Raw genomic sequence first — 27,773 nt, 5'->3', positions numbered from 1 at the left:
AAGATATTTACACTCTAGCTGGATAAGAAGGCAGACGTATAGGAAGAGATGTGAAGTTCAGTGCAGTGGCTGAACTACATGATATGTACTAAGCACTCAGGAGGAATTAAAGTTAAGGCTTCCAAGGATTAGTGAGGATGGGGAAGTGAGAGGAGCTGAGTATCCAGCATATATTACAGGTTCACTAAGTGAATGTTGTTGCTCTGGCCCTCATCATCATTCCAAGTTCTTAGTCTAAACGCCTGGGAATATTGATTACATTTGTAGAAATAGGAAGGTTTAAAGGAAAAACCGTTATTGCAGGAAGAACTTTGAGATGTGTAAGTGTTGTCTAGCTGAAGATCTGTTTCCTGTAAATAGTTAAAGATATAAGGCTATTGTTCTGGTGAACAGTCAAAACAGCTTTGAGAATCATCTGCTTACAAGCAGTAGATGAATTCTCCAAAAGTAGGTTTGGGCAATAACTGGTTTTATTCACACTATCCTTTATGCCATCCAAAGTTGACACGAAATACCATGACAAAATATATAGAATTCTATTTGCCAGTTAGTTCGAAGAATGAAGGTTTGTGTTTATTGTGCCAAGAGCTAAAATCTCTTTGAAATTCTGGCATTTCTTCTTGAATTGCCTTGTGGCTTAATAGTTGGGAAATATTAATATGCACGTGTGTGTGTGTGTGTGTGTGTGTGTGTGTGTGTGTGTGTATAAGAGAGATTTGTTTTCTCTTTTAGGAAAATTCTCAGGTGTAGCTTAAATTTCTAAATTTTCAAGCTGTTCTAGCCTTGCTAGATCTCGTTATCTCTGTCGCTTTTCACTTATAAATCAAGTTTCATTTATGTGAACAGCATTGGGAATATAACCTTTCTCATGACCCTGTAAGCTAATATTTTGCTTTGCTTTTCCCAGAATAAATGTCACTAAAACATATACATTCTGCTTTCCTCTTAGGTAAAAATCTCTACACCAATGAATATGTAGCAATCAAACTGGTGAGTAGAATCTATTTGTGGTAATTAATGTTTTGGTGCTCCCATTGCTTATATCTTTTTATAGGAAATAGTTTTAAGCATTCATTCACAAAAATGCTAATGGTTTGGGGTTTTTTTTGTATATGATCCCAAATTTTTCTTCAATTATAGTGTTACAGTGATGAATCACTGTATACTATATAACACTATATAGTTAAATGATACTAACTTTAGTGTTAGCAATGATGACTCAAAAATTAGTTGATTAAAAAAAGCTGGAAGAACTAGTAATTCTGTGAACTTAATCTTTCACAGAGGTATCTTAATTAAAAAGATAAAATCATTCAAAAATTTTACTGTTTTTTTCTCTAACTTAACTGATTTATTTTTTGTACTTAGAAGAAAATCATAACTGATCATCTAATCATGGCCTTAAAAATCTGTCAGGCATGGAAAACATACCATATGGTCATATTAGAAGCAAAGAAGTCAATTGGTGTATTAGTACTAACCTTGTGAATAATTAAACTAGTCATTGAAAATGATATCCTATTAAAAAAGTAATAATTTTATTATTTTTGAGGACTAATAATTTTAAAAGACAGAATTCTTTATCTTATATTTAAGGTTGATAACAAAACCATTTTTTCATGTGAAATGTTTCATATGACTAGTTTCACTGAAACTCTGTGTTTGTCCTTATAGTAAGTGTCCCAGGATTTACAGGTAGCTTTGTTTTATTAGTTGGAAGCCAGAGGAGTTAATGGTTGAAGGAAATTGAAGGAAATCTATGCTATTCTTTTCTTTTCTTTTTTTTTTTTTTTTTTTTTTTTTTTGGAGACAGGGTCTCACAGTGTTGCCCAGGCTGGAGTGCAGTGATGTGATCTTGGCTCACTGCAACCTCCACCTCCTGGGCTCAAGCGATCTTCCCACCTCAGTCTGCCTCCTAAGTAGCTGGGACTACAGACTACATGCCACCACACCTGGCTAATTTTGTATTTTTTGTAGAGATGGGATCATGTTGCCCAGCTCGGCCTCCCAAAAGTGCTGGGATTACAGGCGTGAGCCACCACGCCTGGCATTGTTATTTTCTAATGAATTGCACTTACCACATCCACACTTGTTCTGTGATTGGTTGTTCTTCTCATCCAGCTTGCTTGTGGAGGAGTTAGGGTTGTCTTGTGAGGAACTGACAGTTACCAGATTTGTTTCCCTACAAAGGGGTGGGCGAACAGGGAGCAGGGCTTAGAGCAGCAGGTACCTTCTAGGAAACCAAGTATTTTTGTATTTTGACTTGGAACTCTTGTTGGATAGATGGGAGCAGGAAGAGAGGTAATACATGTAACAATGCAGGTCAAATATCCTCTTAGATTGAATATTAGAGGATTAACCCAACAGACGCAGTGGCTCATGCCTGTAATCCAAGCACTTTAGGAAGCCAAAGCAGGCAGATCGCTTGAGCCCAGAAGTTCAAGACCAGCCTGGGCAACAAGGCGAAACCCTATCTCTACAAAAAAATACAAAAAATTAGTCGGGTATGCTGGCACACACCTATAGTCCCCACTACTTTGGAGGCTGATGTGGAAGAATCACCTGAGCCCAGGAAGTCGAGACTGCAGTGAGCCGAGATTGCTTGCACCTCTGCACTCAGCCTGGGTGACAGAGTGATACCCTGTCTCAAAAAAATAAGATTAACCATATTTTTTAATTTATAGGAATTTGGTTATTCTTAAAAGTGTTCTCTAGTACACCTGCTTTTTTTACTTTTTCTGTTTTATTATTCTGATAAGTTGGAATAATCTTTGATTATTTGGGACTACTAAGAGAACAAAGCACTTCCTAAAACACTTTAAAAATTTGCCACATTACTGCATATTTGTTAGGCTTTCTGTTAGGGACAGTTCTTTCATCTTGATTTCTTCTGCCAGGTTATACCAATCAACCTGTATAGATAAGCTTACATAACATATTGTTGACATGATTGATTGTTACATTTCATTTCCTTTTTAAAAACTTTTATTCTGCTTTGTATGGCCACTATTTAAAGCTAAAAATGGAACTCTTACAATCTAGTATGGTGTGACTCAGTACCGCATTTCTCTTTCAAATAAGTCTCAAAGGCATTTTAGAGGATAACAGTTTTGTCTACAGGCTTTCACTCTTGCTTTTGGGCTTCTGTTCTTCAAAGGGAGATATGAAGGCAGTAATTGAGCTCTTTGGATTGTAATGGTAAATTTGCCATAAGCACTACACTCCTATAAGGTAGCTGTCTGCTGTTTGTTTAGGATTTTAGGCAGGCATATGTTTTCCAGAATAACTGTGGCAAATATTCTGGCAAATGCACAGCCCTCTATGGAAATGTAATCAGCATCTGGCACAGAAATGCAAGGAAGCTCTGCTGCTGCTGTTTCAGTTGTACTTTGTTTGGATCTTCATTGTGGACTCTTTTTTCTTAGATTTCTTAGATTTCTAAAAACCTTTAAAAAAATCGTACACAAAGTAAACACAATAGTGTAATGAGCCCCTCCTTTATCCATCACCCACATTTCTAGGGTTCTTTTTAACAGAGGTTTTCTAACAGTTGGGTTTAAAAAAAAATCTCCTGTGCTGCTAATATTGCTGCCTTCTGTAGTCTGTAGACTGAGTTTTGCAATGCCTTCTACTTATAGTGCTTCCAGAAAAGCACCCTGAAGCCCAATTGGCTGAGCAGGCTATGGCCATGTGCTAAGGAGTTGGCTGAAGTGTGTAATTCTCTCAGTCTTCATAATAAGACCCTCATGTCTGAATATATGTGATGTGTATGCCTTTCAACCCTTGAACTCTATGGAGTTTTGCATTTTTAATTTACTAGCTTGGCTACCCAACGTCAGATTGAATATTTTCTATTATGCTTTCCAGCATGAAGATTGAGAGTATAATATTTGAGGAAGGAAGTGTGGTTTTTAAAATTCATTGCCTCTGTGGTTTGTTAGAATCCAAAAGCGATTTCTCTGGAAAGAATAGTCCCTTTTCTAGTGTTTTGATCAACTTCTTATTCCATGTTGATTTGTCATCACTGTTTCTGTTTGGTTCCTTGTGAATTCTTAGTTATTTTGCTAATGGAAAAATTTTATACCTGGCTGCTTTGATAGTGATTCAGTGGAATATCTGCAACCAAATGGAGACACAAGGGTGATATGACACCTCTCTACCTGAAGAGATAAATAAGAAAGGGACTCTACAGTATAATTAGTCTTATATACTTTTCTTTTTACTGAAAGTCTTGAGACACTTGAAGTCCAACTCTAATGATTGCTGATTTTATACTCAAACAAGGGTATGAGTTCTTTCTTCATAGCGCTTCCTACAGATATGAACATTCCAGTCTGGCCTGAATTGATTTAGAGAAAATCTTCCTAGAAGCAGAGGGATAGACTAGACAACTTCGGAGAAACTTCTGAATTCTTTGATTAATGGATTCTATATCTTAAGAAAAATGCAGAAAACTTCAAATGGATTCAGGAAAGAGCCTTCAAAGATGATCAAAGAATTTAAAACTAGGACCAATGAGGAAAGGTGAAAGAAATTTGAAATTACTTTGCCTGAGAAAAGAAAGTCTAGGAAATGATTGGATTGTTTTGTTATTTGAATAGAGCTACTTAATAGTATTCGAGGTTATTGAGGAGCTTTTTAATTTTTTTGCTGAGGACTTAAGAAAAATAGGCTTAAGTTTCAGTAATGAGATTTGAGTATAATATAAAAGTGTTCCAAACCATGAAACTTGTTCAACATCAGCATGAATTATCGAGGGAAGTTATGGAATCTCCTTCCTTGGAGTCTGTCTTAAACATAAGACAAATAGGCTGGGTGCGGTGGCTCATGCCTGTAATCTCAGCACTTTGGGAACCTGAGGTGGGTGGATTAAGAGGTCAGGAGTTTGCAATGAGCCTGGCCAATATGGTAAAACCTCGTCTCTACTAAAAATACAAAAATTAGCCAAGTGTGGTGGTGTGCATCTGTAGTCCCAGCTACTTGGGAGGCTGAGGCAGAAGAATTGCTTGAACCTGGGAGGTGGAGGTTGCAGTGAGCTGAGATTGTGCCATTGCATTCCAGCCTGAGTGACAGAGTAAGACTCCATCTCAAAAAAAAAAAGAAAAAAAGGACAAATAACTACTCATTGGGGGAAAGGACAGTCTTTTCAACAAATGATGCCAGAAAAACTGGATACCCACATAACAGTGAAGTTGGATTCTTACTTTACGTTGTATTCAACAGTTAATTCAGAGTGGATCAAAGACCTAAATGTAAGATTGAAACTGTAATACTTTTACTAGAATACACATGGAAAAAGCTTCATGACATTGGATTTGGCAGTGATTTCTTGGATATGACACCAAAATCACAGACAACAAAAGAAAAAAACTAGCTAAGTTGGACTTCAGCAAAATTTAAAACTTTTGCACACTGTCAACAGAATTCTAAAAAGGGCAACCCATGGAAAGGAATAGGAGAAAATAATATTATCTAATAAGAGATGATATCCAGAATTTACCATTATAACAATTTTTTAAAGTTCAGTGGCACTGGCCAGGTGCAGTGGCTCACACCTGTAATCCCAGCACTTTGGGAGGCCAAGGCAGGTGGATCACCTGAGGTGAGGGGTTTGATACCAGCCTGACCAACATGCAGAAACCCCATCTCTACTAAAAATACAAAAATTAGCCAGGCGTGGTGGCGCATACCTGTAATCCCAGCTACTTGGGAAGCTGAGGCAGGAAAATCGCTGAACCCAGGAGGCAGAGGTTGTGGTGAACCAATATCGTGCCATTGCACTCCAGCCTGGGCAACAAGAGTGAAACTCCGTCTCAAAAAAAAAAAAAAAAGTTCAATGGCATTAAGTACATTTACATTGGTGTACAACCATCACCACCATCCATCTCCAGAACTTTTTCATTTTCCCTAACTGAAATTTTGTATCTGTTAAACACTAACTCCTCATTCTCCCCTCCCCCCAATCCCTTGGCAACTACCATTCTGTCTGTCTCTATGAATTTGACTGCACTAGATACTTAATTTTTTTTGTTGTTTGTTTTTTTGGAGATGGAGTCTTGCTCTATCGCCCAGGCTGGAGTGCAGAGGTGCGATCTAGGCTCACTGAAATCTCCACCTGCTGGGTTCAAGCAACTCTCCTGCCTCAGCCTCCTGAGTAGCTGGGACTACAGGTGCACGCTGACACTCCTGGCTCATTTTTTGTATTTTAGTAGAGACGGGGTTTCACCGTGTTGCCCAGGCTGGTCTCGAACTCCTGAGCTCAGGCAATCCACCCGCCTCAGCCTCCCAAAGTGCTAGGATTACAGGCGTGAGCCACCACGCCTGGCTACTAGGTACTTAATATTAAGTGGACTCATGCAATATTTGTCCTTTGTAACTGGCTTATTTCACTGAGCATAATGTCCTCAAGGTTTGCCCATGTTGTAGCATGTGTCAGAATCTCCTTTTTAAGGTTGAATAATACTTCACCCTATGTATAAACCCAATTTTGTTTATCCATTCATCCAATTATGCACACTTAGGTTGCTTCCACCTTTTAGTTATTGTGAATAATAATGCTATAAACATGGATGTACAAATAAATCTGAGTTCCTGCTTTCACTTCTTTGGAGCATCTATCCAGAAATAGAATTGTAAATCATAATGATTCTGTGTTTAATTTTTTGAAAAATTGCCATGCCATTTTCCAGAGCAGTCACACCATTTTGCATTCCCATCAGCAGTGCACAAGGGTTCCAGTTTCTCCACATCCTCATCAACACTTGTTATTTTTTTGTTTTTGATAATAGCCATCCTAATGGGTGTGCAGATGTTGAGCTTTATTTTATTTATTGATTGATTGAGACAAGGTCTCACTCTGTCGCCCAGGCTGGAGTACAGTGGCACAATCACAGCTCCATGCAGTCTTGATCTCTGGGACTCAATCAATCCTCCCACCTCATCCTCCTGAGTAGCTGGGACTACAGGAGCGTGCCTCCCTGCCAGGCTAATTTTTTAATTTTTGGTAGAGACAGGGTCTGCCTATGTTGCCCAGGCTGGTCTCGAACTCCTGGGCTCAAACAGTTCTGTCTTCTCAGCCTCCCAAAGTGCTGGGATTACAGTCATGAGCCACCGTGCCCGTCCTATTTTAGTTATTTATTTGTAAAGATGAGGTTTTGCTGTGTTGCCCAGGCTGGTCTCAAACTCCTGGTCTCCAGTGATCCTCCTGCCTCAGCCTCTGAAAATGCTGGGTTGACAGACATGAGCTACCATGTCAGCTACTGTTGAGCTTTTAAAGAGAGATTATAATGTGTTTAGGGTAATGTTTGGTTTTCTTGTTAGCCAGTTGCCCAGTACACTGTCAGTTTAGAATAATCAACCAGCCAGTTGCTCAATCGGTATAGAGCAAAGTGTGGTTGTTTGGCTGTTTCATCTCTGAGGTTTTTAGAAAACTCCATTTTTGGAAACTTGAACACCACATTGATTGAAGTTACATACTTTAATTGCATTTACAGTCTTTAATTCTCAATAGTTTACAAAGAAATATACATAAGGATGTTCCTAAAAGCATTGTTCATAATATTGGAAAATGAAAACAGTTCACGTGTCCAAAAATTATGGGGAGGGTGTGTATACATACATACATAAATACATATCCACATACAGGGCAATACTTAAACCATTAAAAATAATATAAGCCAGGCTCAGTGGCTTATGCCTATAATCCCACAGCACTTTGGGTGGCTGAAGTGGGAGGATTGCTTGAGCCCAGGAATTTGGGACCAGCCTAGGCAGCATAGTAAGATCTTATCTCTACAAAAAATTAAAAATTAGCTGTGAGTGGTGGCACACACTTGTGGTCCCAGCCACTCGGGAGGCTAAGATACGAGGATGACTTGAGCCTGGGAGGTTTCAACTGCAGTGTGCGAGACCCTGTCTTAAAAAAAAAAAGAAATTATACATGTTTATTTACTGCCATGGGAAGATGTTATTACATTGTTGAGTTCAATAGCACATGAATGAACAGCAAATATATTATAATCTCATTTATATAAAATTAAGTTCATTAGTCTATGTTATATATATTAATACATATAGAGATACATAAATACTTTGAAAGACATTCACTAAAATGTTAATAGTGCCTCTCTTTAAAGTGACAGGATCACAGATGATTTTTACTTTCTTCCTAATTTTTGTATATTTGAGTTTTCTTCTGAGCATGCATTATTTTTCTAAAAATAATAAAACCACAAACCACCCAAAATTCAGAACAAAACAAGCAGGAAATACATTCTGGTATTTTTTTATTTAAAGGTTTGGCATCAAGTTTCCTGGCAGAATACATATCAGGAGAATATTTCGTTGCAAGAAAGATATCCTTGAATGATAGCTCATGCAAAGTCTATTTTTATTTAACTATCCATGGAAGGAGTTGTATGTAATTCACCTTCATCTTCTCTTAGCTATACTGTCTAAGACCAATTGTGGTTAGAAAAGGCTCTTATATATGGATATTATCTCTAAAACATTGGGTGATCTTAGCCCTCATTTACTCCAAAAATTTAAGAATGGAAAAATCCCATTTGTTTAAATCTGATCACAGTTTTTCTTTTTGGATTTCAGGAACCAATAAAATCACGTGCTCCACAGCTTCATTTAGAGTACAGATTTTATAAACAGCTTGGCAGTGCAGGTAAGTCAAGTCTTTTCTCTCCACTTACTTAGTATGTATCTTAGCTGGAAGCCCTAAAATATACAAATTTTTTTGTCTGGTTTACCGTTTTTACCAAACCATCTGTCTCCGCTGCTTGCCGGATAGGTAAATAAACATAGTCAACCACAAAGCTACTTACGCTCTGGTTCCTGGAGTTGAGTTGACAGGGGAACTGTATTGCTATGACTATGCCCACAGACCAACCTGCGGATGCCTTCCACTTGTCAAATACACATAGTGTGAAGGATTTGCCTTTCAGCAGTTCATTCTCTTTTCGTTTCTTTACTTATACCAAAAGAAAGGAGGAAATGTTGGTAATTTGCAAAATATACTTTACCACATTGAGATGGTTTATCTGTTTTGAAGACATACTAAAATATACATTCTGAAATACTACAGCACCGTCATTTTATCCATTGTTCTCATTAATTTGCAAGAGCTATCCATATGATTGTAATAACCTATGACCCTTGGCAATTTTTAAAAATTAAATTAATCACTTTTAAAAATGTTTGTTTTTACCTAAAAGCTCTAATTTCTCAAATATCTTACTGGCTTCCAGAAAAATGTTTTGCTAATGTTTACCTGTAGGGACAAGTCTCTAAGAAGATGAAATCTTTCAGAGCTATTTTCACTATCTGACATTAGTAGAATTTCCTCTGCTTTATGCCCCCTTCGCTGTGACAGGTTTTATGTGAATGACTAAAGCTCGGTTTCTATTTTTTCTTTCTTTCTTGTTTTGGAGACAGGGTCTCACTCCCATCACCCGGGCTGGAGTGCAGTGGCACGATCACGGCTCACTGCAGCCTTGACCTCCTAGGCTCAAGCAGTTCTCCTGCCTCAGCCTCCTGAGTAGCTGGTTCTGTAGGCATGCACCACCACACCAGGCTAATTTTCTGTATTTTTAGTAGAGATGGGGTTTTGCCATGTTGCCCAGGCTGGTCTTGAACTCCTGGGCTCAAGTGATCCTCCTACCTTCAGCCTCCCAAAATGCTGGGATTACAGGCATGAGCCATCATACTGTTGGTTTCTATTTCAAGTAACCCTATTGAAGGTACTACTGAAGGAATTTGAGTTCTACTTCCTAAAATATTTAGAATTATATGAGTCATTGTGTGTTATTCAAGTTTTATTATACCCTGACTATAGCAATAATCAGCTATAGTCATAACCCAGGGAGCCCACAATGGACTTGTCTTTCATTGAACTTAATATGAATTCTTGCTCACAGTAGCCTCTCAGTATATATTTGTTAATTGATTGGAGTGTTTTTGGTATGAGATTTAAGACTGGCAACTGAGTTCACAGGGTGTATACATAACTTGAGGCTTATCTTCCCAGATGCCCCAGGACTACATTTTAATTGTTGTTCCTCTTATATTCCTGGTTTTGTAATGTTGTTAAGTTATTCTAGGTTTCATAAGTTTTAGGGAAAAGACTGTCACAGCCCATTTATGATAAGCATGTTTGTATATGTCTCATAAATCTAAGGGTCAGGTAAAAACATGCTTAATCCAGTCCAGCTTAGAAGTTTAAGTGGGAAAGTGGACAGGCCAGTTTTCAGGATTTCCTCTGTAAGCCCTTTCAAATAGATCCACCAAATCAGACCAATCTTCCCTTTTCAATATAGAGCCAAAAAATCTAATGAATTTGTTAGGTAGGAATAACATCTGTGCTGCTGGGTTGGTACTCTTCCCACATACAGAAAATTGCAAGCTCTTGAAGTTTCAGCATTCTCTGTGCACTGAAAATGAGGAGTAAACAGGGAGGGCATTAGAGGAAGGGTGACTATACAAATTGCTTTTCACTTAAGCAGCAAGGAAAAACTGGAATCTCTGAGACTGGTACATCCATCATTGTCATGAGTGGGAATAGGAGGGCTCTGTTGCACTGGTTAGGCCAACTGTTGACTCATAGGTAGGCTGGCCATCGTTGGTCTGTCTCCCAGTACCTTTTCTAACAAACATGTAAAGGTCACAAAGCCTTCTAGGTCTTATATGCAGTTCAGTGGTGACTACTGGCCTCTTTTCTGCTTCTTGAGATCACCCACTACTCCTAAAACAGCTGCGGTGGGCATCATCTTAATAGCCTTGCCTGCGACTAACAAGGTAGCTACAGACTTTTCCAAGATAGGAAGTGCTTTAGTTATCTGTTTCAAATCCCCTCGCTACCCCTACCTGCTAGCGTAAGAATTGCTTTTAGGATTTTCTTATAGTCATCTAAATCGGCTTGACTACTTAGTCCTAATCATGGAGTTCACCACTCTTCAGGCTAATTTAATGTGGTAAAGTCCAGTGTATTTGAAGTTCTTCATATTAGGCCCAAGTTTGCCATTTATTTATTTATTTATTTATTTATTATTTTTTAAATTTAGATGGAGTCTTGCTCTTTCGCCAGGCTGGAGTGCAGTGGCACTATCTCGGCTCACTGCAACTTCCGCCTCCCAGGTTCAAGTGATTCCCTTGCCTCAGCCTCCCGAATAGCTGGGACTATAGGCATGCATGCCCACCATGCCCAGCTAATTTTGTGTGTGTATATATGTATATATACACATATATACATATGTATACATATACACATATATACATATAAAAACGTATATATATATATATATATATATATATTTTTTTTTTTTTTTTTTTTTTTTTTGAGACAGAGTCTCGCTCTGTCGCCCAGGTAAGAGTGCAGTGGCACGATCTCGGCTCACTGCAAACTCCACTTCCCAGGTTCATGCCATTCTCCTGCCTCAGCCTCCCGAGTAGCTGGGAATACAGGCACCTGCCACCATGCCCAGCTAGTTTTTTTTTGTATTTTTAGTAGAGACAGGGTTTCACCATGTTAGCCAGGATGGTCTCGATCTCCTGACCTCGTGATCCGCCTGGCTCGGCCTCCCAAAGTGCTGGAATTACAGGCGTGAGCCACCACGCCTGGCCAATTTTTTGTATTTTTTTAGTAGAGACGGGGTTTCACCACGTTGGCCAGGATGGTCTTGATCTCCTGACTTCGTGATCTGCCCGCCTCGGCCTCTCTAACTGCTGGGATTACAGACGTGAGCCACCGTGCCCAGCCGTATTTTTTATTTTATTTTTTCCAGAGTCCAGATGAGGAAGAACATTGGGATATGTTTTAAATCCTGATTATATTATCCTATTGATGATTAGGCGTTGACTGTTTTTTTATTGTAATTGCATATTGGTCCCACTCGCCCCACTCCCTGCCATAAGATTATAAGCTCCTTGAAAACAAGCCTTGTGTCTTCTTTACCCTTGTATCTCAAGCGTATCTTAAAGCCTGGTGTGATGTCATTCTGTCACATAGTAAGCAGTCAGCAAGTAGTTCAGTGGCAGAAAGAAGTTAGGAAGATTTAATAAGCTTGCCTTTTTAGATTTTTACCAATGTTATTAATAAAAATATTCCTTGTGATGGTTAAAAAAAGGAAATTTATTTTGGAAGAAGATCAATTGACAAGAAAATAGACAAGATTTCACCATGTGTCCTTGTAAATGTGAGCATGAACACCAGAGCTTGTTTTTAACTTACAGTTACAGCATTCCTCCCGCTATTTTTTTCATAGTTCTCAGCTGCAAGTATGACTCATTGGTAGTTAATATTTGAGCAGCCAGTGCACATATGCCACTCTTTTCATTACCAAGGTGATGTTGCCGCGTTGTAAATAAACAACCTTTTGTGCCAAAGCCACACAAAGACCACAGTAACATAATTAGTGTTTTTACTCACTAGTGTTTTGTCTGTCATTGTTCATTACTGTCCAATGAATTATAAAATATTTGGATTTCCTGACAACGAATACTTAAACAAAAGCCCATTGTGACTTAGGTTTGTTCAGTGAATTAATCATTGCTTATAAAATAAATGTATGAAATTATTTGGGAGAAATGATTGATTATGAATTTAAAGAATACCTATTGCTGTGATATCCAGAGTTTAAGACATTAAATTCCTAAAATAGGAACTTTTTTGTTGTCCTGGGACTATGACCATTTTCTTCAGTACCCAACTCTTGATCATTACCTTGGCCTTTTGGACCCCAGTTTCACATTGACGACCTGATCTAGAAATTCATACCAATTCTCTAATTATGTAGAGATAGAACAAAAATGACAGCACTGGATAATTGTGAACGTAGTTCTGGTTGGAGGTCTTCCACATTGTCTCTGCTTTTCCTTGTGTGACCTCTAACTCTTTACCTTCCATTCCACTTTGTTTTCTACTGAGTAGTCACACTTTTCAAGCTTTGTTTGTTGATTACAGTTTTACCACCAAGATTTTCAAGACTTAATGCTTAAGAATTGATATCTCCAAGATAATCAGGGAAGAAAGTAAAGGGAACCATGAGAACCTTGAAACTGAGGATAAGCATTTTATTTTCCTGTTAGCTATCATTTTTTCATTTCTTATAGAAACCAAATTGTAAAATCTTATAACTATTTTTCTTATTTTCTTCAATCATCAATGTTATGTTAATTGTATTATGGTCACCATAGGCAAGTTTTAATTTCTTTTCTTTTTATGGGAATGATTTTAGGTTTCAGTATTCCCTTAGGGTCTTTTACTTAGGAAGATACATACATTATCAATTTAAAAATTTTCCAATCCACAAATCTTTTTTCCAGCATAGCTCTCACTTTTGCTTGTATTCTAGCACACAGGAACAAGATTTGGTGGATGAGAGGTTTGGGGCAGAGATATGAAAGAGCCTGTGGCCGAAACAGATCCGTATTAGGAAGAGTGACAGTATGAGAATGACTCCATAGCTAGGTATGGGCTGACCACATGACAACAGCATGGTATATGTTCGGTAATTGAATAGAAGATGAATAAGTCAGAACCAAGCATGCAGCTGAAGTGGGAGGAAAAAGGGAGGGAGGGGATGAGTCAGCAAGGACCAGAGCAAATGAAAGAGGATTGAGGGTTTAGAGGGTAGGTAAACGGCAGGATAATAGGATTCTTTGCAGTAAATGACAGGAAAATGGAGGTCTCTGACATAACCTGAAGTTTCTAAGTCTAGGCTGCCGTATCCTGGCTTCCCAGCAGCTATTGTAATCTAGTGACTCTTCTGCTTTGGCTCTCTTATAAAGGAGAAGCTAATCCTCAAATTAAAAAATGACAAGATTCCCCCCTCCCTTTTTTTTTTTTTTTTTTTTTTTTAAGAAACAGACTCTTGCTCTGATTCTGAGGCTAGAGTATAGTGGTGCAATCGTAGCTCACTGCAGCCTCAAATTCTTTGGCTCTAGTGATCCTCCCGCCTCAGCCTCCCAAGTAGCTGGGACTACAGGTGCAATGCACCATAGCTGGCTAATATTTTTAGTTTTTTGTAGGGACAGAGTCTCACTATGTTGACCAGGCTGGTTTTGAACTCTTGGCCCCAGGTGATCCTCTCACCTTGGCTGCCCAAAGTGCTGGGATCACAGGCATGAACCACTGTGTCCAGCCTTAACAAGACCCTAATTGAAACTTCACAAATGCAGTAGTCAAAACAAAATCTCATTGGGCAGAGAAAGCCAGTTAACTTGTTAAATACCTAGTAGGAGGTTCATTTTTAAAATTGATACATAATATACCTATTTATGGGATATATGTGATATTTTGATACATGCATAACTATGTGTAATTATCAAGGCAGAGTGGTTAAGATACTCATTACCTCAAACATTTACCATTTCTTTGTGTTGGGAACATTTCAAATCTACTCTTCTGGCTATTTTGAAATATACAATAAATTATTGTTAACTATGTCACTGTGCTGTGCTATCAACACTAGAATTTATTGCTTCTAACTGTATGTTTGTACCCATTAACCAAGCTCTCTTCATCCTCCCCACACCCAACCATTCCCAGCCTCTGGTAACCATCATTCTATATGAGATCAACTTTTTAAGTTTTCACATGAGCAAGAACATGTGATATTTGTCTTTCCCTGCCTAGCTTATTTCAGTTATTATAAAGGCCGTCAGTTCCATCTGTGTTGCTGCAAATGACAGAATTTCATTCTTTTTTTGTGTGTGTGTCTTTTTTTTTTTTTTCCTTTTTGTGGAGAACGGGGTCTCGCTATACTGCCCAGTCAGGTCTCAAACTCCTGGGCTCAAACTATCCTCCCGCCTCGCCTCCCTGAGAGCTGGGATTACAGGTGTGAATTTCATTCTTCTTTATGGGTGAATAGTATTTCCTTGTGTATATGTACCAAATTTTCTTTATCCTTTATCTGTTAATGGACACTTAGGTTAATTGCATATCTTTGCTATTATGAATAGTGCTGTAATAAACATGGACGTACACACATGTTTTTGATAAACTGATTTTGATAATGGCTATGAAGATCATTTGCCCATTTTTAAATCAGATTATTATTGTTACTATTTTTTGCTATTGAGTTGTTTGAATTGCATATATATCCTGGCTATTAATTAATCCCTTATTAGATACATGGTTTGCATATATTATATTTTCTCTTATTCTACTGGTTGTCTCTTCACTCAATTGTTTCCTTTGCTGTGCAGAAGCTTCTTAGCTTGATGAAATTCCATGTGTTTATTTTTACTTCTGTTGCCTGTGTTTTTGAGGTCTTACCTGAAAGATTTTGCCCGGACCAATGTCATGAAGCATTTCCCCAATGTTTTCTTCTAGTAGTTTCATAGTTTCAGGTCTTACATCTAAGTCTTTAATCCATTTTGATTTGATTTTTTTTTTGTATAGTTAGAGATAGGGGTCTAATTTCATTTTTCTAAACAGACCATCCTTTCCCTACTGAATGTTCTTGGCACCTTTGTTGAAAATTAGCTGGTTCCAAATATGTGGGTTTATTTCTGGGTTTTCTCCTCTCTTGCCCTGGTCTGTTTGTCTATTTATGCCAGTAATATGCTGTTTGGTTACTGTAGCTTTGTAGTATATTTTGACATCAGGTAGTGTGTGATTAGTGGGTGATGCCTCCAGCTGTGTTGTTTTTTTTTCCCCACCTTGATACAGGGTCTTACTCTGTTACCCAGGCTGTAGTGCAGTGGTGTGATCACGGCTCACTACAGCCTCAGCCTCCCTCACCATGCCCTGCTAATTTTTTGTAGAGGCAGGGTTTTGCCATGTTACACAGGCAGGCATCAAACTCCTGGACTCCAGTGATCCACCTGCCTCAGCCTCCCAAAGTGCTGGGATTACAGGTGTGAGCCATTATGCCTGGCCTTGCTTTGTTCTTTTTGCTCAGGATTGCTTTGGCTATTCAGAGTCTTCTGTGATTTCATAAGAATTTTAGGGTTGTTTTTTCTTTTTCTGTGAAGAATGTCATTGGTATTTTGATACGGATTGTGTTGAAGCTATAGATTGCTTTTGGTATTATTAATATTTTTACAATATTCTTCCAATCTATGAACAAAGGATATCTCCCCCCCCAGCCCACACTGTTGTTTTTTTTTTTTTTTTTAATTTTTCAGTTTCCTTTACCAGTGTTTTATAGTTTCCCTTGTAGAGATCTTTCATATCCTTGGTTGAATTTATTCCTAGGTATTTTTTTTGTAGCTATTGTAAATGGAATTGCTTTCTTGATTTTTTTCCACTAGTTATTGGGATGTAGAGATGCTACTAATTTATTTATTTCTTATTTTTTGAGACAGAGTCTCGCTCTGTCTCCCAAGCTGGAGTGCAGTGGCGCGATCTCGGCTCACTGCAACCTCTGCCTCCCAGGTTCAAGCAATTCTCCTGCCTCAGCCTCCCAAGTAGCTGGGATTACAGGTGCCCACCACCACACCCAGCTAGTTTTTGTATTTTTAGTAGAGGCGTGGTTTCATCATGTTGGCCAGGCTGCTCTCGAAGTCCTGACCTCAGGTGATCCACCCGCCTAGGCCTTCCAAAGTGCTGGGATTGCAGGTGTGAGCCACCATGCCCGGCCTATTTATTTATTTTTTTGAAACAGGGTCTCACTCAGTCACCCAGGCTGGAGTGCAGTGGTATGATCTCGGCTCACTGCAACCTCCACTTCTCAGGCTCAGGTGATCCTCCTGCCTCAGCCTCCTGAGTAGATGGGACTACAGGCACATGGTCAGTAATTTTTGTATGTTGCTTTTGTATCTTGCAACTTGAGTAAATTTTTAAATTCATTTTGAGAATTTTTTTGGTGGCAGTTTTAGGATTTTCCACATATACAATTATATCACTTGCATATAGGGACAATTCGACTTCCTCCTTTTCAATTTGGATGCCCTTTGTGTCTTTTTCTTGCCTGTTTGCTCTGGATAGTACTTCTAGTACTATGTTGAATTAGAGTGGTGAGAGTGGGCATCCTGTCTTGTTCCAATTTTTTGAGGAGAAATTCAGCTTTTCCCTGTTTCGAATGATGTTAGCTGTACTTGTCCTATATGACCTTTGTTACATTGAGGTATGTTCCTTCTGTACCTAGTTTGTTGAGGGTTTTTTTTGTTTTGTTTTGTTTTGTTTTTCTTTGAGATGGAGTCTCGCTCTGTCTCCCAGGCTAGAGTGCAGTGGCGCAATCTTGGCTCACTGCAACCTCTGCCTCCCTGGTTCAAGGGATTCTCCTGCCTCAGCCTTCCAAATAGCTGGGATTACAGGCGCATGCCACCACACCTAGCTAATTTTTGTATTTTTAGTAGAGACAGGGTATCACCATGTTGGCCAGGATAGTCTCGATCTCTTGACCTCATGATCCGCCCTCCTTAAAGCCTCCCAAAGTGCTTGGATTACAGGCGAGAGCCACCGCGCCCAGCCGAGGATTTTTTTTTTTAATCATGAAAGGATGTTGAATTTTAGCAAATGCCTTTTCTGTGTCTATTGAGATGATCATATGGTTTTGTCCGTTCTATTCATGAGATATATCTCGTATATTAATTTATGTATGTTGAATCATTCTTGCATCCCTGGAATAAATCCCACTTGATCATGGTGAATTATCTTTTTTATACATTGTTGGATTTGGTTTGCTAGTATTTTGTTAAGAATTTTTGCATCTGTGTTCATGAGGAATATTGCTGTGTAGTTTTCTTTTGTTGTTGTGTCCTGGTCTGTTTTTGGCATCAGGGTAATCCTGGACTCAGAATGAGTTTGGAAGAATTTTCTCCTCTTCGCTTTTCTAATGTTTTAGAAGAATTTATATTAGTTCTTGATATAAATCTGGTAGAATTCAGCAGTGAAGCCATATTAGGCCATTCTTGCATTGCTATGAGGAAATACCTGAGACTGTATAAATTATAAAGAAAAGAGGTTTAATTGGCTCATGGTTCTGCAGTCTGCATAGGAAGTGTGGCCACCAGGCATCTGCTTGGCTTCTGATGAGGCTTCAGAAAGCTTACAGTCATAGCAGAAGGCAAAGTGGGGACTGGTACATCACAATACAAAAGCAGGAACAAGAGTGACTGGGAATGGGGGGAAAGTGGGGGGAAAATGACCAGATCTAATGAGAAGTCACTTATCATGAACACAGCACCGCCATGATTCAAACACCTCCCACCAAGCCCCACCCCCAGCATTGGAGATTACAATTCCACATGAAATTTGAGCAGGGACAAATATTTGAACTATATCAGAAGCCATCAGGTTCTGGCCTTTCCTTTGATGGAAGAAGTTACTGCTTCAGTCTTATTACTCAGAATTAGTTCAGGTTGTCTGTTTTTCATGGTTCAATTTTGGTTGGTGGTATATGTCCAGGAATTTATCCATTTCCATTAGATTTTCCAGTTTGTTAGCATATAGTTGTTCATAATAGTCTCTAATGATTCTTTGTATTTCTGTGGTATCAGTTGTAATGTCTCCTTTTTTGTTTCTGATTTTGAGTCTTCTCACTTTTTTCTTGGTTAGTCGAGCTAATGGTTTGTTGGTTTTGTCTATCTTTTTTTTAAAAAAAAACAACTTTTTGTTTCATTGATCTTTTGCAACTTTTGATCTTAATTTTGTTGATTTCTGCTCTTATCTTTATTATTTCTTTCCTTCTACTGAATTTAGACTTGTTTTTTTTTCTTTTCTAGTTTCTTGATATGCATCATTAGGTTGTTTATTTGAAATCTCTACTTTTTTGATGTGTTTATTGCTGTACCCTATCTTGATTTCTTCATTGACACTATAGTTATTCAGAAGCATGTTGTTAAATTTCCATGTATTTATACAGTTTCTAAAGTTCCTCTTGTTATTGATCTCTAGTTTTATTTCCTTATGGTCAGAAAAGATATTTGACATACCATTGATTTTAAATTTTTTGAAACTTGTTTTGAGGCCTAACACGTTGCCTGTCCTGGCTAATATTCCATGTGCTGATGAAAAGAATATACTCTGAAGCTGTTGGATGAAACGTTTTGTAAATGTCTGTTAGGTCTATTTGATCTAAAGTGATGTTTAAATCCAACGGGATGTTGAAGCCCCCAACAATTATCGTGTTGGAATCTATCTTTCCCATTAGATCCAATAATATTTTATCTTTCTGAGTGCTCTGACTTTGAGCACACATATATTTACAATTGGTTATATCCTATTGCTGGATTGTTCTCTTTGTCATTGTATAATTACCTTCTTTGTCCCTTTTTACAGCTTTGACTTAAGATCTTTTGATATATCTACTCCTCCTTGCTTTTGGTTTCCATTTGTATAGAATATCTTTTTCCATCCCTTCATTTTTAGTCTGTATATATCTTTATAGGTGAAGTGAGTTTCTTGTAGGCAGTATATAGTTGGGTCATGGTTTTTTATCTGTTCATCCAGTCTGCATCTTGTAAGTGGGGGAATATAATCGGTTTATATTCAAGGCTATTTTTCACAGGTGAGGAATTACTTCTCTCATTTTGTTAATCTTTTTCTGGTTGCTTTATATATTCTTCGTTCCTCTCTTCTCTTATTGTTAGTCATCGCAACTTGGTGGTTTTCTGTAGTGATACAGTTTGATTCTTTTTCTTTTTCTCTTTCTTCTTTGTGTATCTGCTTTATCAGTGAGTTTTATAGATTTACATATTTTTATGATGGTAATTATCATCTTTTGACCTCCAGATGCAGGATTCTCTTGAGCGTTTCTTGTAAGGCCAGTCTAGTGGTGACAGATTCCCTCAGTTTTTGCTTGTCTGGGAAAGACTTTATTGCTCTTTCATTTCTGAAGGATAGCTTTGCTATATGTAGTATTTTTGGCTGAGAGTTTTTTTTTTCCTTCCATTACTTTGCACATATCATTTCATTCTCTCCTGGCCTGTAAGGTTTCCACTGAGAAATCTGCTGTTATTCCCTTATAATTTTCTTGACTATTTTTTCTTGCTGTTTTTAGAGTACTCTCTTTGTGTTTGACTTTTCATAACTTAGGACTATAATATAAAGTGGACCTTTTTGGGTTAAATATATTTGGGAACCTTTGAGCTCTTGGACCCTGTACCTGGATGTTCATATCTCTCCTTAGACATGAAAAATTTTCAGTTGTTATTTCATTAAATAGGTTTTCTATGCCTTTTTTCATCTCTTCTTCTAGAAATCGTATAATATGCATATTTGTTCACTTAATGGTGTCCCATAAGTCTTGTAAGCTTTCTTCACTCTTTTTCATTATTTTTGTTTTGTTTTGTTTTGTTTTTTGAGATGGAGTCTTACTCTGTCGCCCAGGCTGGGGTACAGTGGCGCAATCTCAGCTCACTGCAGTCTCTGCCTCCAGGGTTCCAGCTGTTCTCCTGCCTCAGCCTCCCGGGTAGCTGGGATTACAGGCACGCGCCACCATGCCCAGCTAATTTTTGTATTTTTAGTAGAGACAAGGTTTTACCATGTTAGCCAGGCTGGTCTTGAACTCCTGACCTCAAGTGATCCACCCGCCTCAGCCTCCCAGAGTGCTAGGATAACAGGCATGAACCATTGCTCCCGCCTTATTTTGTTTTGTTCTGTTAACTGAGTAGTTTCAAATGACCTGTCATCAAGCTCAGAGACTTTCTTCTGCTTATGTCTGCTGTTGAAACTTTCTGTTGTACTTTTTATTTAATTCATCGAATTCTTCATCTGTGGGATATCTGTTTGGTTCTTTTTTATATCTGTCTCTTTGTTGAATTTCTAGTTTATATCATGAATTATTTGTCTGGTTTTGTTGACTTACCTGTGTGTATTTTCTGGTATCTCATTAAGTTTCCTTAAGATTATTATTTTAGGCCAGGCATGGGTGACTTACACCTGTAATCCCTTCACTTTGGGAGGCCAAGGCAAGTGGATTGATTGAGCTCAGGAGTTTGAGATCAGCCTAGGGAACATAGCAAGACCCCATCTCTACGAAAAAGACAAAAAAATTAGCCAGGTGTGGTGGTATGCACCTATAGTCCCAGCTACTTGTGGGGCTGAGGCAGGAGGATTGCTTGAGCCCAGGAAGTTGAGGTTGCGGTGAGCCATGTTTGCGCCACTGCACTCCAGCCTGAGTGACAGAGTGAGATCCTGTCTCAAAAAAACAAAAACAAAAACAAACAAAGAAAAAAAAACATACAACAACCAAAAAAAAGATCGTTGTTTGGAGTTCCTTTTCCAGCAGTTTTAAATTTTCTTTTCATTGGGGTCTATTACTAAGGAGTTATGTTTCTTTGGTGGTGTCATATTTTCTTGCTTTTTCATGTTTCTGTACCGCTATGTTGATGTTTGTGCATCTAATGGAACTGTTGACTCTCTTAAACTTTCTAGAGTGGCTTTGATAGACAAAGACTTTCACCTGCAGTTGGGTCTTAGTGTGCCAGTTGGGAAGAGTGTGATGAATTTGTGTGCAGGTAGGTTTAGTGATACAGTCTCTGTGCAACTTCTTTGGCTACATTAAACATCAGGAATAAGTGTGGATGCCTTAGTGGCCTAGGGTATAGAGTTTTTTGGTAGTGATGGCAGTAGGTTGTTAATATCCTTGTTAGAAAAGACTTTTGGGTCCTCCTGTTCTCATTTTCCCCACAATGGGGAGACTCTTGGTATCTGACATAGCCTACAAGCAGCTGTGAGACTAGGATCCTAGGCTCAGGGTCTTGAGGTACCTTTAGCAGCCCAGATCCAGGGGGTTGGGTTCCAGCTGTGAATCTCTATCCCTGGGGGGCATGGCACAGCCCTCGCCCAACTCCAGGGAAAAAATGGGTGCTCTGGAGGTTTGAATTCAGAATACACGCCATAGCTGTAATTCAGGAGCCCAAGTCAGTAGGGCTCAGTCTAGTAGGCACTTTATGTGGTTATTTCTTTTTTTCCCATTTTTGAGCACAGGAGCTTTAGTAACTTACCTAAAGTCACACAGTAAGCAAACCTGCACTAGGAATGTGGTTTTTTTTTCATATATATATATATATGTATATATATATATATATTTTTTTTTTTTTTTTTTTTTTTTTTAAAGGGACAGGGTCTTGCTCTGTCACCCAGGCTGGAGTGTAGTGGCTTGATCATAGCTTACTGCAGCCTCAAACTCCTGGGCTCAAGAGATCCTCTCACTTCAGCTTCCCAAGTAGAGTAGCTGGGAATACAGGTGCACACTACCATGCCTGGCTAATTTTTTATTTCTTGTAGAGATGGGATCTTGCTTTGCTGCCTAGGCTCTATGTTTTTGTACAGATTTTTTTTATGTGCATATATACCTATAAACCCAGCAGATTCCTAGAGCCATCCACACATTATCCCTTACCTAATTTTAAAACAGTGGCAGAAGACAGTCATAAAAGCTTTTAACTGGGGCAAAGATTGGAAATTTCCCCCAGTGAAAGAGCAGGATTTCCTGTTTCACATGATGCCACCTAATTTTGTGACTCAGAAGGCTACCTTCTTTACTTCCAAAACCTTTTATGGCCTTGAGCTTTTTAGGTTTTGAAATTTTTTTCCCACAGTAAATCAATCATTGATGTTGAATGCATGTGCCATGTATACAACTGAGAAGCTTAGCGCTCCTGTATTCAAACTGTTTCACCCACTGAAACCTTTGTGCTGTGAATAAAGTAAGTGTTAATAGAGGTTATCAGGCTTTGCAATTTTGAAGTCTCTTGGAGGGAAATGGTTTTATATGCCCTCATAAAAGATAAGCAGTACTGGTTGGTACCACAAAAGAGCTTTGAATCTAGGCAACTGTAAATTAACAGGAGCATGGTTCTGTTTCAACAGAGCAATTAACTACAGATCTGAAGAAGTCATAAGAAAGTGTAATATTGATAAGACCCTTTTATAATGTTGTGAACATCCTTAGGAGTACATTATAAATAAGCTGAGCAACACAGGAAACAGAATACAAGAATTCAAGAATACAAACTTCTGAAGACATACTAGAAAAAATGGGAATTTTACTTAAACAGGACTCTTTTAACACAGGTAGTTGTGAACAAAGAACATGCCTGAGCTTAGTTGTCCTCTAGGAGTGCTTAAGGAACTTAGAAGAAACCTTTTGATCTTCATTTGGGTAGAAAATTTACATAACCTGGGAAGAAAGGATGAAATAGTGAACTTGGTAAAAGAAAGTAAAATTTGGATCTTTTCTTGCCATGTATAAATTTTTCAGAGGTCTCTCTGCCAGAGGTATTACATATACTCCTAAATTCAGGGAAAAGTTATTCTGTTTTCCTGTTTCATTTGTACAAATTTTGAGGATACATGTGCAATTTTGTTACATGCATAGATTGCACAGTGGTCAAGTCAGGGTTTTTAGGGTATTCATCACCCAAATAACATACATTGTGTACCCACCAACCAATTTCTCATCTTCCTTCCCCCTCCCACTCCCTCACCATTCCAAGTTTCCATTCTCTATAATTCCACTCTCAACATCCATGTAAACCTATTTTTTAGCACTTACTTATGAATGATATCATACAGTATTTGTCTTTCTGTGCCTGGTTTGTTTTAACTTAGGTTCCATCCTTGTTGCTACAAATGACAGGATCTCACACTTTTTGTGACTAAATATTACTCTATTGTGTATGTATACCACATTTTCTTTATCTATTCATCCATTGATGGACACTTGGGTTAATTCCATATCTTTGCTGTTGTGCATAGTGCTGTGAAAAATACATGAGTACAGATATCTTTTTGATTATTGATTTCTTTTCCTTTGAGTAGATACCCAGTACTGGGATTGCTAGATCCAATAGTATTTCTATTTTTAGTTCTTTGGGAAATCTCCATATTGTCTTCCATAGAGACTGTACTAATTTACATTCCCACCAACAGTGTAAAAGAGTTCCCTTTCTCTGCATCTTTGCTAACATCTGTTATTTTCTTAATTTAATAGTGGCCGTTCTGACTGCAGTAAGATGATATGCCACTGTGGTTTTGATTTGCATTTCTTTAATGAGTACTAATGTTGAACATTTTTTAATAACCTCTTGGCCATGTGTGTGTTCTTTTGAAAAATATCTATTAATGTTCTTTTCCCACTTTTAAATGGGATTATTTGTGGCGGTTTTTGTTGTTTGAGTTCCTTGTATATTCTGGTTATTAGTCCCCTGTCAGATGAATAGTTGCAGTTATTTTCTCCCATTCAACAGGTTAACTCCTCTCCCTGCTGATTATTTCTTTTGCTGTGCAAAAGTATGAATGGATAGCCTTGCAATTACATTTTGAGGACTGAAGATTTAGACATTGTCATCTCCAATTCTAGATAGTGTGAATAAGTGGAGATAGCCATGAATTGAAGTGAGAAAAAGTTTAGCTCAAGTTTTCCTCACTATTTTCTTTTCTTTTCTTTCTTTTTTTTTTTTTTTTTTTTGAGATGGAGTCTCGCTCTGTCGCCCAGGCTGGAGTGTGGTGGCGCAATCTCAGCTCACTGCCGTCTCTGCCTCCCAGGTTCAAGCGATTCTCCTGCCTCAGCCTCCCGAGTAGTTGGGATTACAGGCATGTGCCACCACACCCAGCTAATTTTGTTGACGTGACGTATTTCCAGGACCATGTTAGCTGTTTACCTAACAGTTTTCTACCTGTTACGTTCCCTGTGGATAGAGTCGGTACCTTATTTATCTTTTTTCTCTTTCTTCCCTTAACTGTCTAGTATAGTATCTTGTACATAGTGAATATTTAAGAAATGTTTGAAATACAGAAAATAAATATATACAATACAAATGAGTTCAGTGTTTAAATCTTTCTCAGTCACCTCTCTTGGAGTTGCACAATCGTTGCCAAATATGTTCTCATTAACACAGTCCTTAAGTTACCATCCACTCAGGAGTTTAACTTCTACCTTGCGGGGAAGATAATCCAGAACCCCCTTTCCTTTACCCAAAAACTTTTTATGGGTTTTTAGACTTTTAGACTCTTTCTGCTTCTGCTATATTTATACAGAAGAGATTTAAGGTACATATATTTTGTTGATTTATAAAACCCAATGAGGCTTTTTTCCTTCTCAGTGTCTTTGGAAATACTAAGGCATCACTCTGGTTTGCCATGATTTCTCAGACACCCACTTTGGGGCTGAAATTTCATTTTACTGATACATGTGTTAAATTGCCATCAAACATTTTGTCATCTCATGTTTGGGTGTTTTTCCAGTTATCTATTGTGTGAAACAAGCCAATAAAAAATGTTGGTTTAAGAGGAGGTAGAGCAGTTATATATGTTCTTAGTCAACACTGTTTTGATTGCAAATAACAGCATCTATTTAAATTAGCTTAAACTCAAAAGGAATATTTACTGGAAGACCAGCAGGATATGTCATGGAACCGAGAAAGGAAATATACAGGCCTATCTAGGGATTAGAACAAAGCACTTGGATAATCCCTAGGAACCAAGACAACTACTCTTGGTCCCTGGCTTTCTTTTCAACTCTTCTTGTCTCTGACACTTTTTTTGACCCTCCTCCTGCTTAGGGCTGTAAAATCTCCTGCCTCAGCTTGCGTCTACCAGTATCATTTTCTCTATATTACCAGCCTTCTCTGCTTCTTATATTTTGTGGGAAAAGGCCTCCTGCACAGCCCTTCTCCTCGATTTAAGCCCTAGCAGAGATTGAGTAGAGCCCTTATGTCACAACTGCAAATTCCTAAGAAGAAGATTGGCTGACCCATCTTGGGTCAGCTTTTCAATCCTGGTCCAGGTAGCTTACTTGTGGGTACAGAACCACATGGGCCCACCACTCAAGAGAGAGCATATTCTCTAAGAATGAGGTTTAAGAGCTGGGAGAAAAAAAATGACAATATAACAAGGAAATGGAGAGCTTACAGACCATGCTTTTCTTTCTCTTCTAGTAACACTTGCTAAATAGCAAGCCATTTTGCCTTGAGACATTTTAACATCTTGAGATTGTCACAGTAGGGAGTAGAAACTGAGAGCTAGTGTGTGGTCCTGGCATAGGGCAATGAGTACTCCCAGAAACAGAACTATACCTTTCACAATGTATTGTACTCCCCACCTCTTGTGGGAAAATAATCATTTTGGAGAAAAACCTACTTTGAGCCTCTGTTAAGAGAGGCAGCCCTTCTCATACTTTGAGGGGGTCTGGAATGATGAGTTGAGGTTTAAAGCAACATCTGCCTAACTTTTACGCTCTGAGGACCTGCTCCTCTCTGTGTGAGTGGCCTATTTGAAATAAGTAAATATTAGGGCAACAGCAACCTAATTTTATTTTATATTTTATTTTTTATAATATTTTATATTTATTTTAACAGCCTCATGTTAAAAAGTTACAATCCTGTTCACTGGGTAAAGTGTGAGGGGAGTGTTTGAAAATATCTGAGCAGCTCTAATGTCACAGTTGTTCCTCTTAGGGAGCAGAACTTAAATATAAAAGTGTGCCTGATTTGGTGAGTTAGTAGCAAGAACCTGATCAGTATATGAAAACCAGCTCTATCTTATGGAACAAATGTCAGATAAGGAAAACTGTGGTGTGGTCATCTTTTCCTTTGAGAGAGGAAGCAGGAGGGAGAGAGAGATTTCAAATCTACCTACATTGTCAGGAAACATTTTAAAAGGATATTTAAATGCCTCCATTGATGTTGTAGCTTAAGTCCAGTCTGTGGCAAATGCTTAATTTTGTGAAGGAAAAAACAGGAAGAGTTGTTTCATTTATTGGACTTGGAGAGGTATAATTCACATACTCAGTACTAATAATTTCTAGTCTTAAATGGAGCTTACATAGTGATACTATGAATTTCCATCTCTTCTTCCAAAGGTGAAATATCAGGACCTCAGCCTTTAGCTATACTAGTTTGCAAAAAACAAAAACAAAACCCTGATATTTCTGAGGCCCGACTTCTGGACCACGACAAATTTTCCAGTTGTGTGTCCTTTGTAATTTCCGTAAAGTTTTAGGACATTTCTGATACTATGGCTAACAATGTACCCTACTGCGTGATGAAATATAAGCAAGAGATATTCATATATAATGCTATAAGAGATGTATTTATCTTTTAGGGCCAGACCTCCTGTGGTCCTTCCCTGCCTCTTTAAATTCTCAAATAGCTCTAAGTCACCTGAGCCACATAGAGTAATTGCCTTTAATTACATTTATAAAATTTTAGAGAATTTTGCACTGGGGAAAGGAAAATGTAAAAAAAAGAGAGAGAGAGAGAATCTGTCCTTTTCCCTCCTGCAAAAGAAAAACACTTCTATTTTACACATTTTGGACCATAATTTCCTTAATTGCAAATAGACTGTTGTGAGTTTATTATAGAAATTGTTTGGCCTTCATACATCCCACAGTAACACAAAGTACTGACACCTTTTCAGCGCATCATTTTGCAAAGTGCAGAACTGCTTGAGGTTATTTGCTCAGTGTGAAGGTAGAATTTGCTACTTAGATTTTGTTTTCTTTTAAAGGACTTCATGAAAAATAGAAGGTAAGGTTCTAGAAATACACCCATGTAACTTATGTATAAGTGAACTGGACTGAAGAGTTGTGATTAGTTATAGGAAATCGATATAGTGCTTATGCAGGCAGAGGTTTCAAAAAGGTGGACCACCAAAACCTGTCACTGGGAGCTTGCTTGGAAATAGACACAGGCCCTGAAGGTTCTGGTGCTATTTTCTCCCTTTAATTCTGTGTCATATTTTGACCTTTTTTTGGTCTTTACTCATATTTCTCTTACTGTATACCTGTATGTTTCTCTTCCATCCGTATTCTCACAGCCATTTTTCTGGCATTGAGTAGAGCTTTTAGTGGCTGCCCTTAGAGAATGCTTGT

The 27,773-nt window shown here is 38.2% G+C and overlaps 1 protein-coding gene across 11 annotated transcripts in view; it reads left to right on the top strand.

Moving 5' to 3' along the window:
* Positions 1-27,773, top strand: part of CSNK1G1 (casein kinase 1 gamma 1) — a 211,559-nt gene that overhangs the window by 116,694 nt on the left and 67,092 nt on the right. For all 11 annotated transcript variants that reach the window (XR_008494048.2, XM_063652275.1, XM_054450135.2 and 8 more), the window contains 2 exons: positions 950-990; positions 8,605-8,674. Coding sequence is in view for 10 of the 11 variants with exons in the window: in XM_063652275.1 (XP_063508345.1) it covers positions 950-990; positions 8,605-8,674 (111 nt within the window). In the remaining variant the exon portion in view is untranslated. The remainder of the gene's footprint in view (positions 1-949; positions 991-8,604; positions 8,675-27,773) is intronic.

This window comes from Pongo pygmaeus, chromosome 16 (genome assembly GCF_028885625.2).
Source record: "Pongo pygmaeus isolate AG05252 chromosome 16, NHGRI_mPonPyg2-v2.0_pri, whole genome shotgun sequence".
Classification (NCBI taxonomy): domain Eukaryota; kingdom Metazoa; phylum Chordata; class Mammalia; order Primates; family Hominidae; genus Pongo; species Pongo pygmaeus.
Note: the sequence above shows the minus strand (reverse complement) of the source record. Positions and strands in the feature narration are given on the sequence as shown.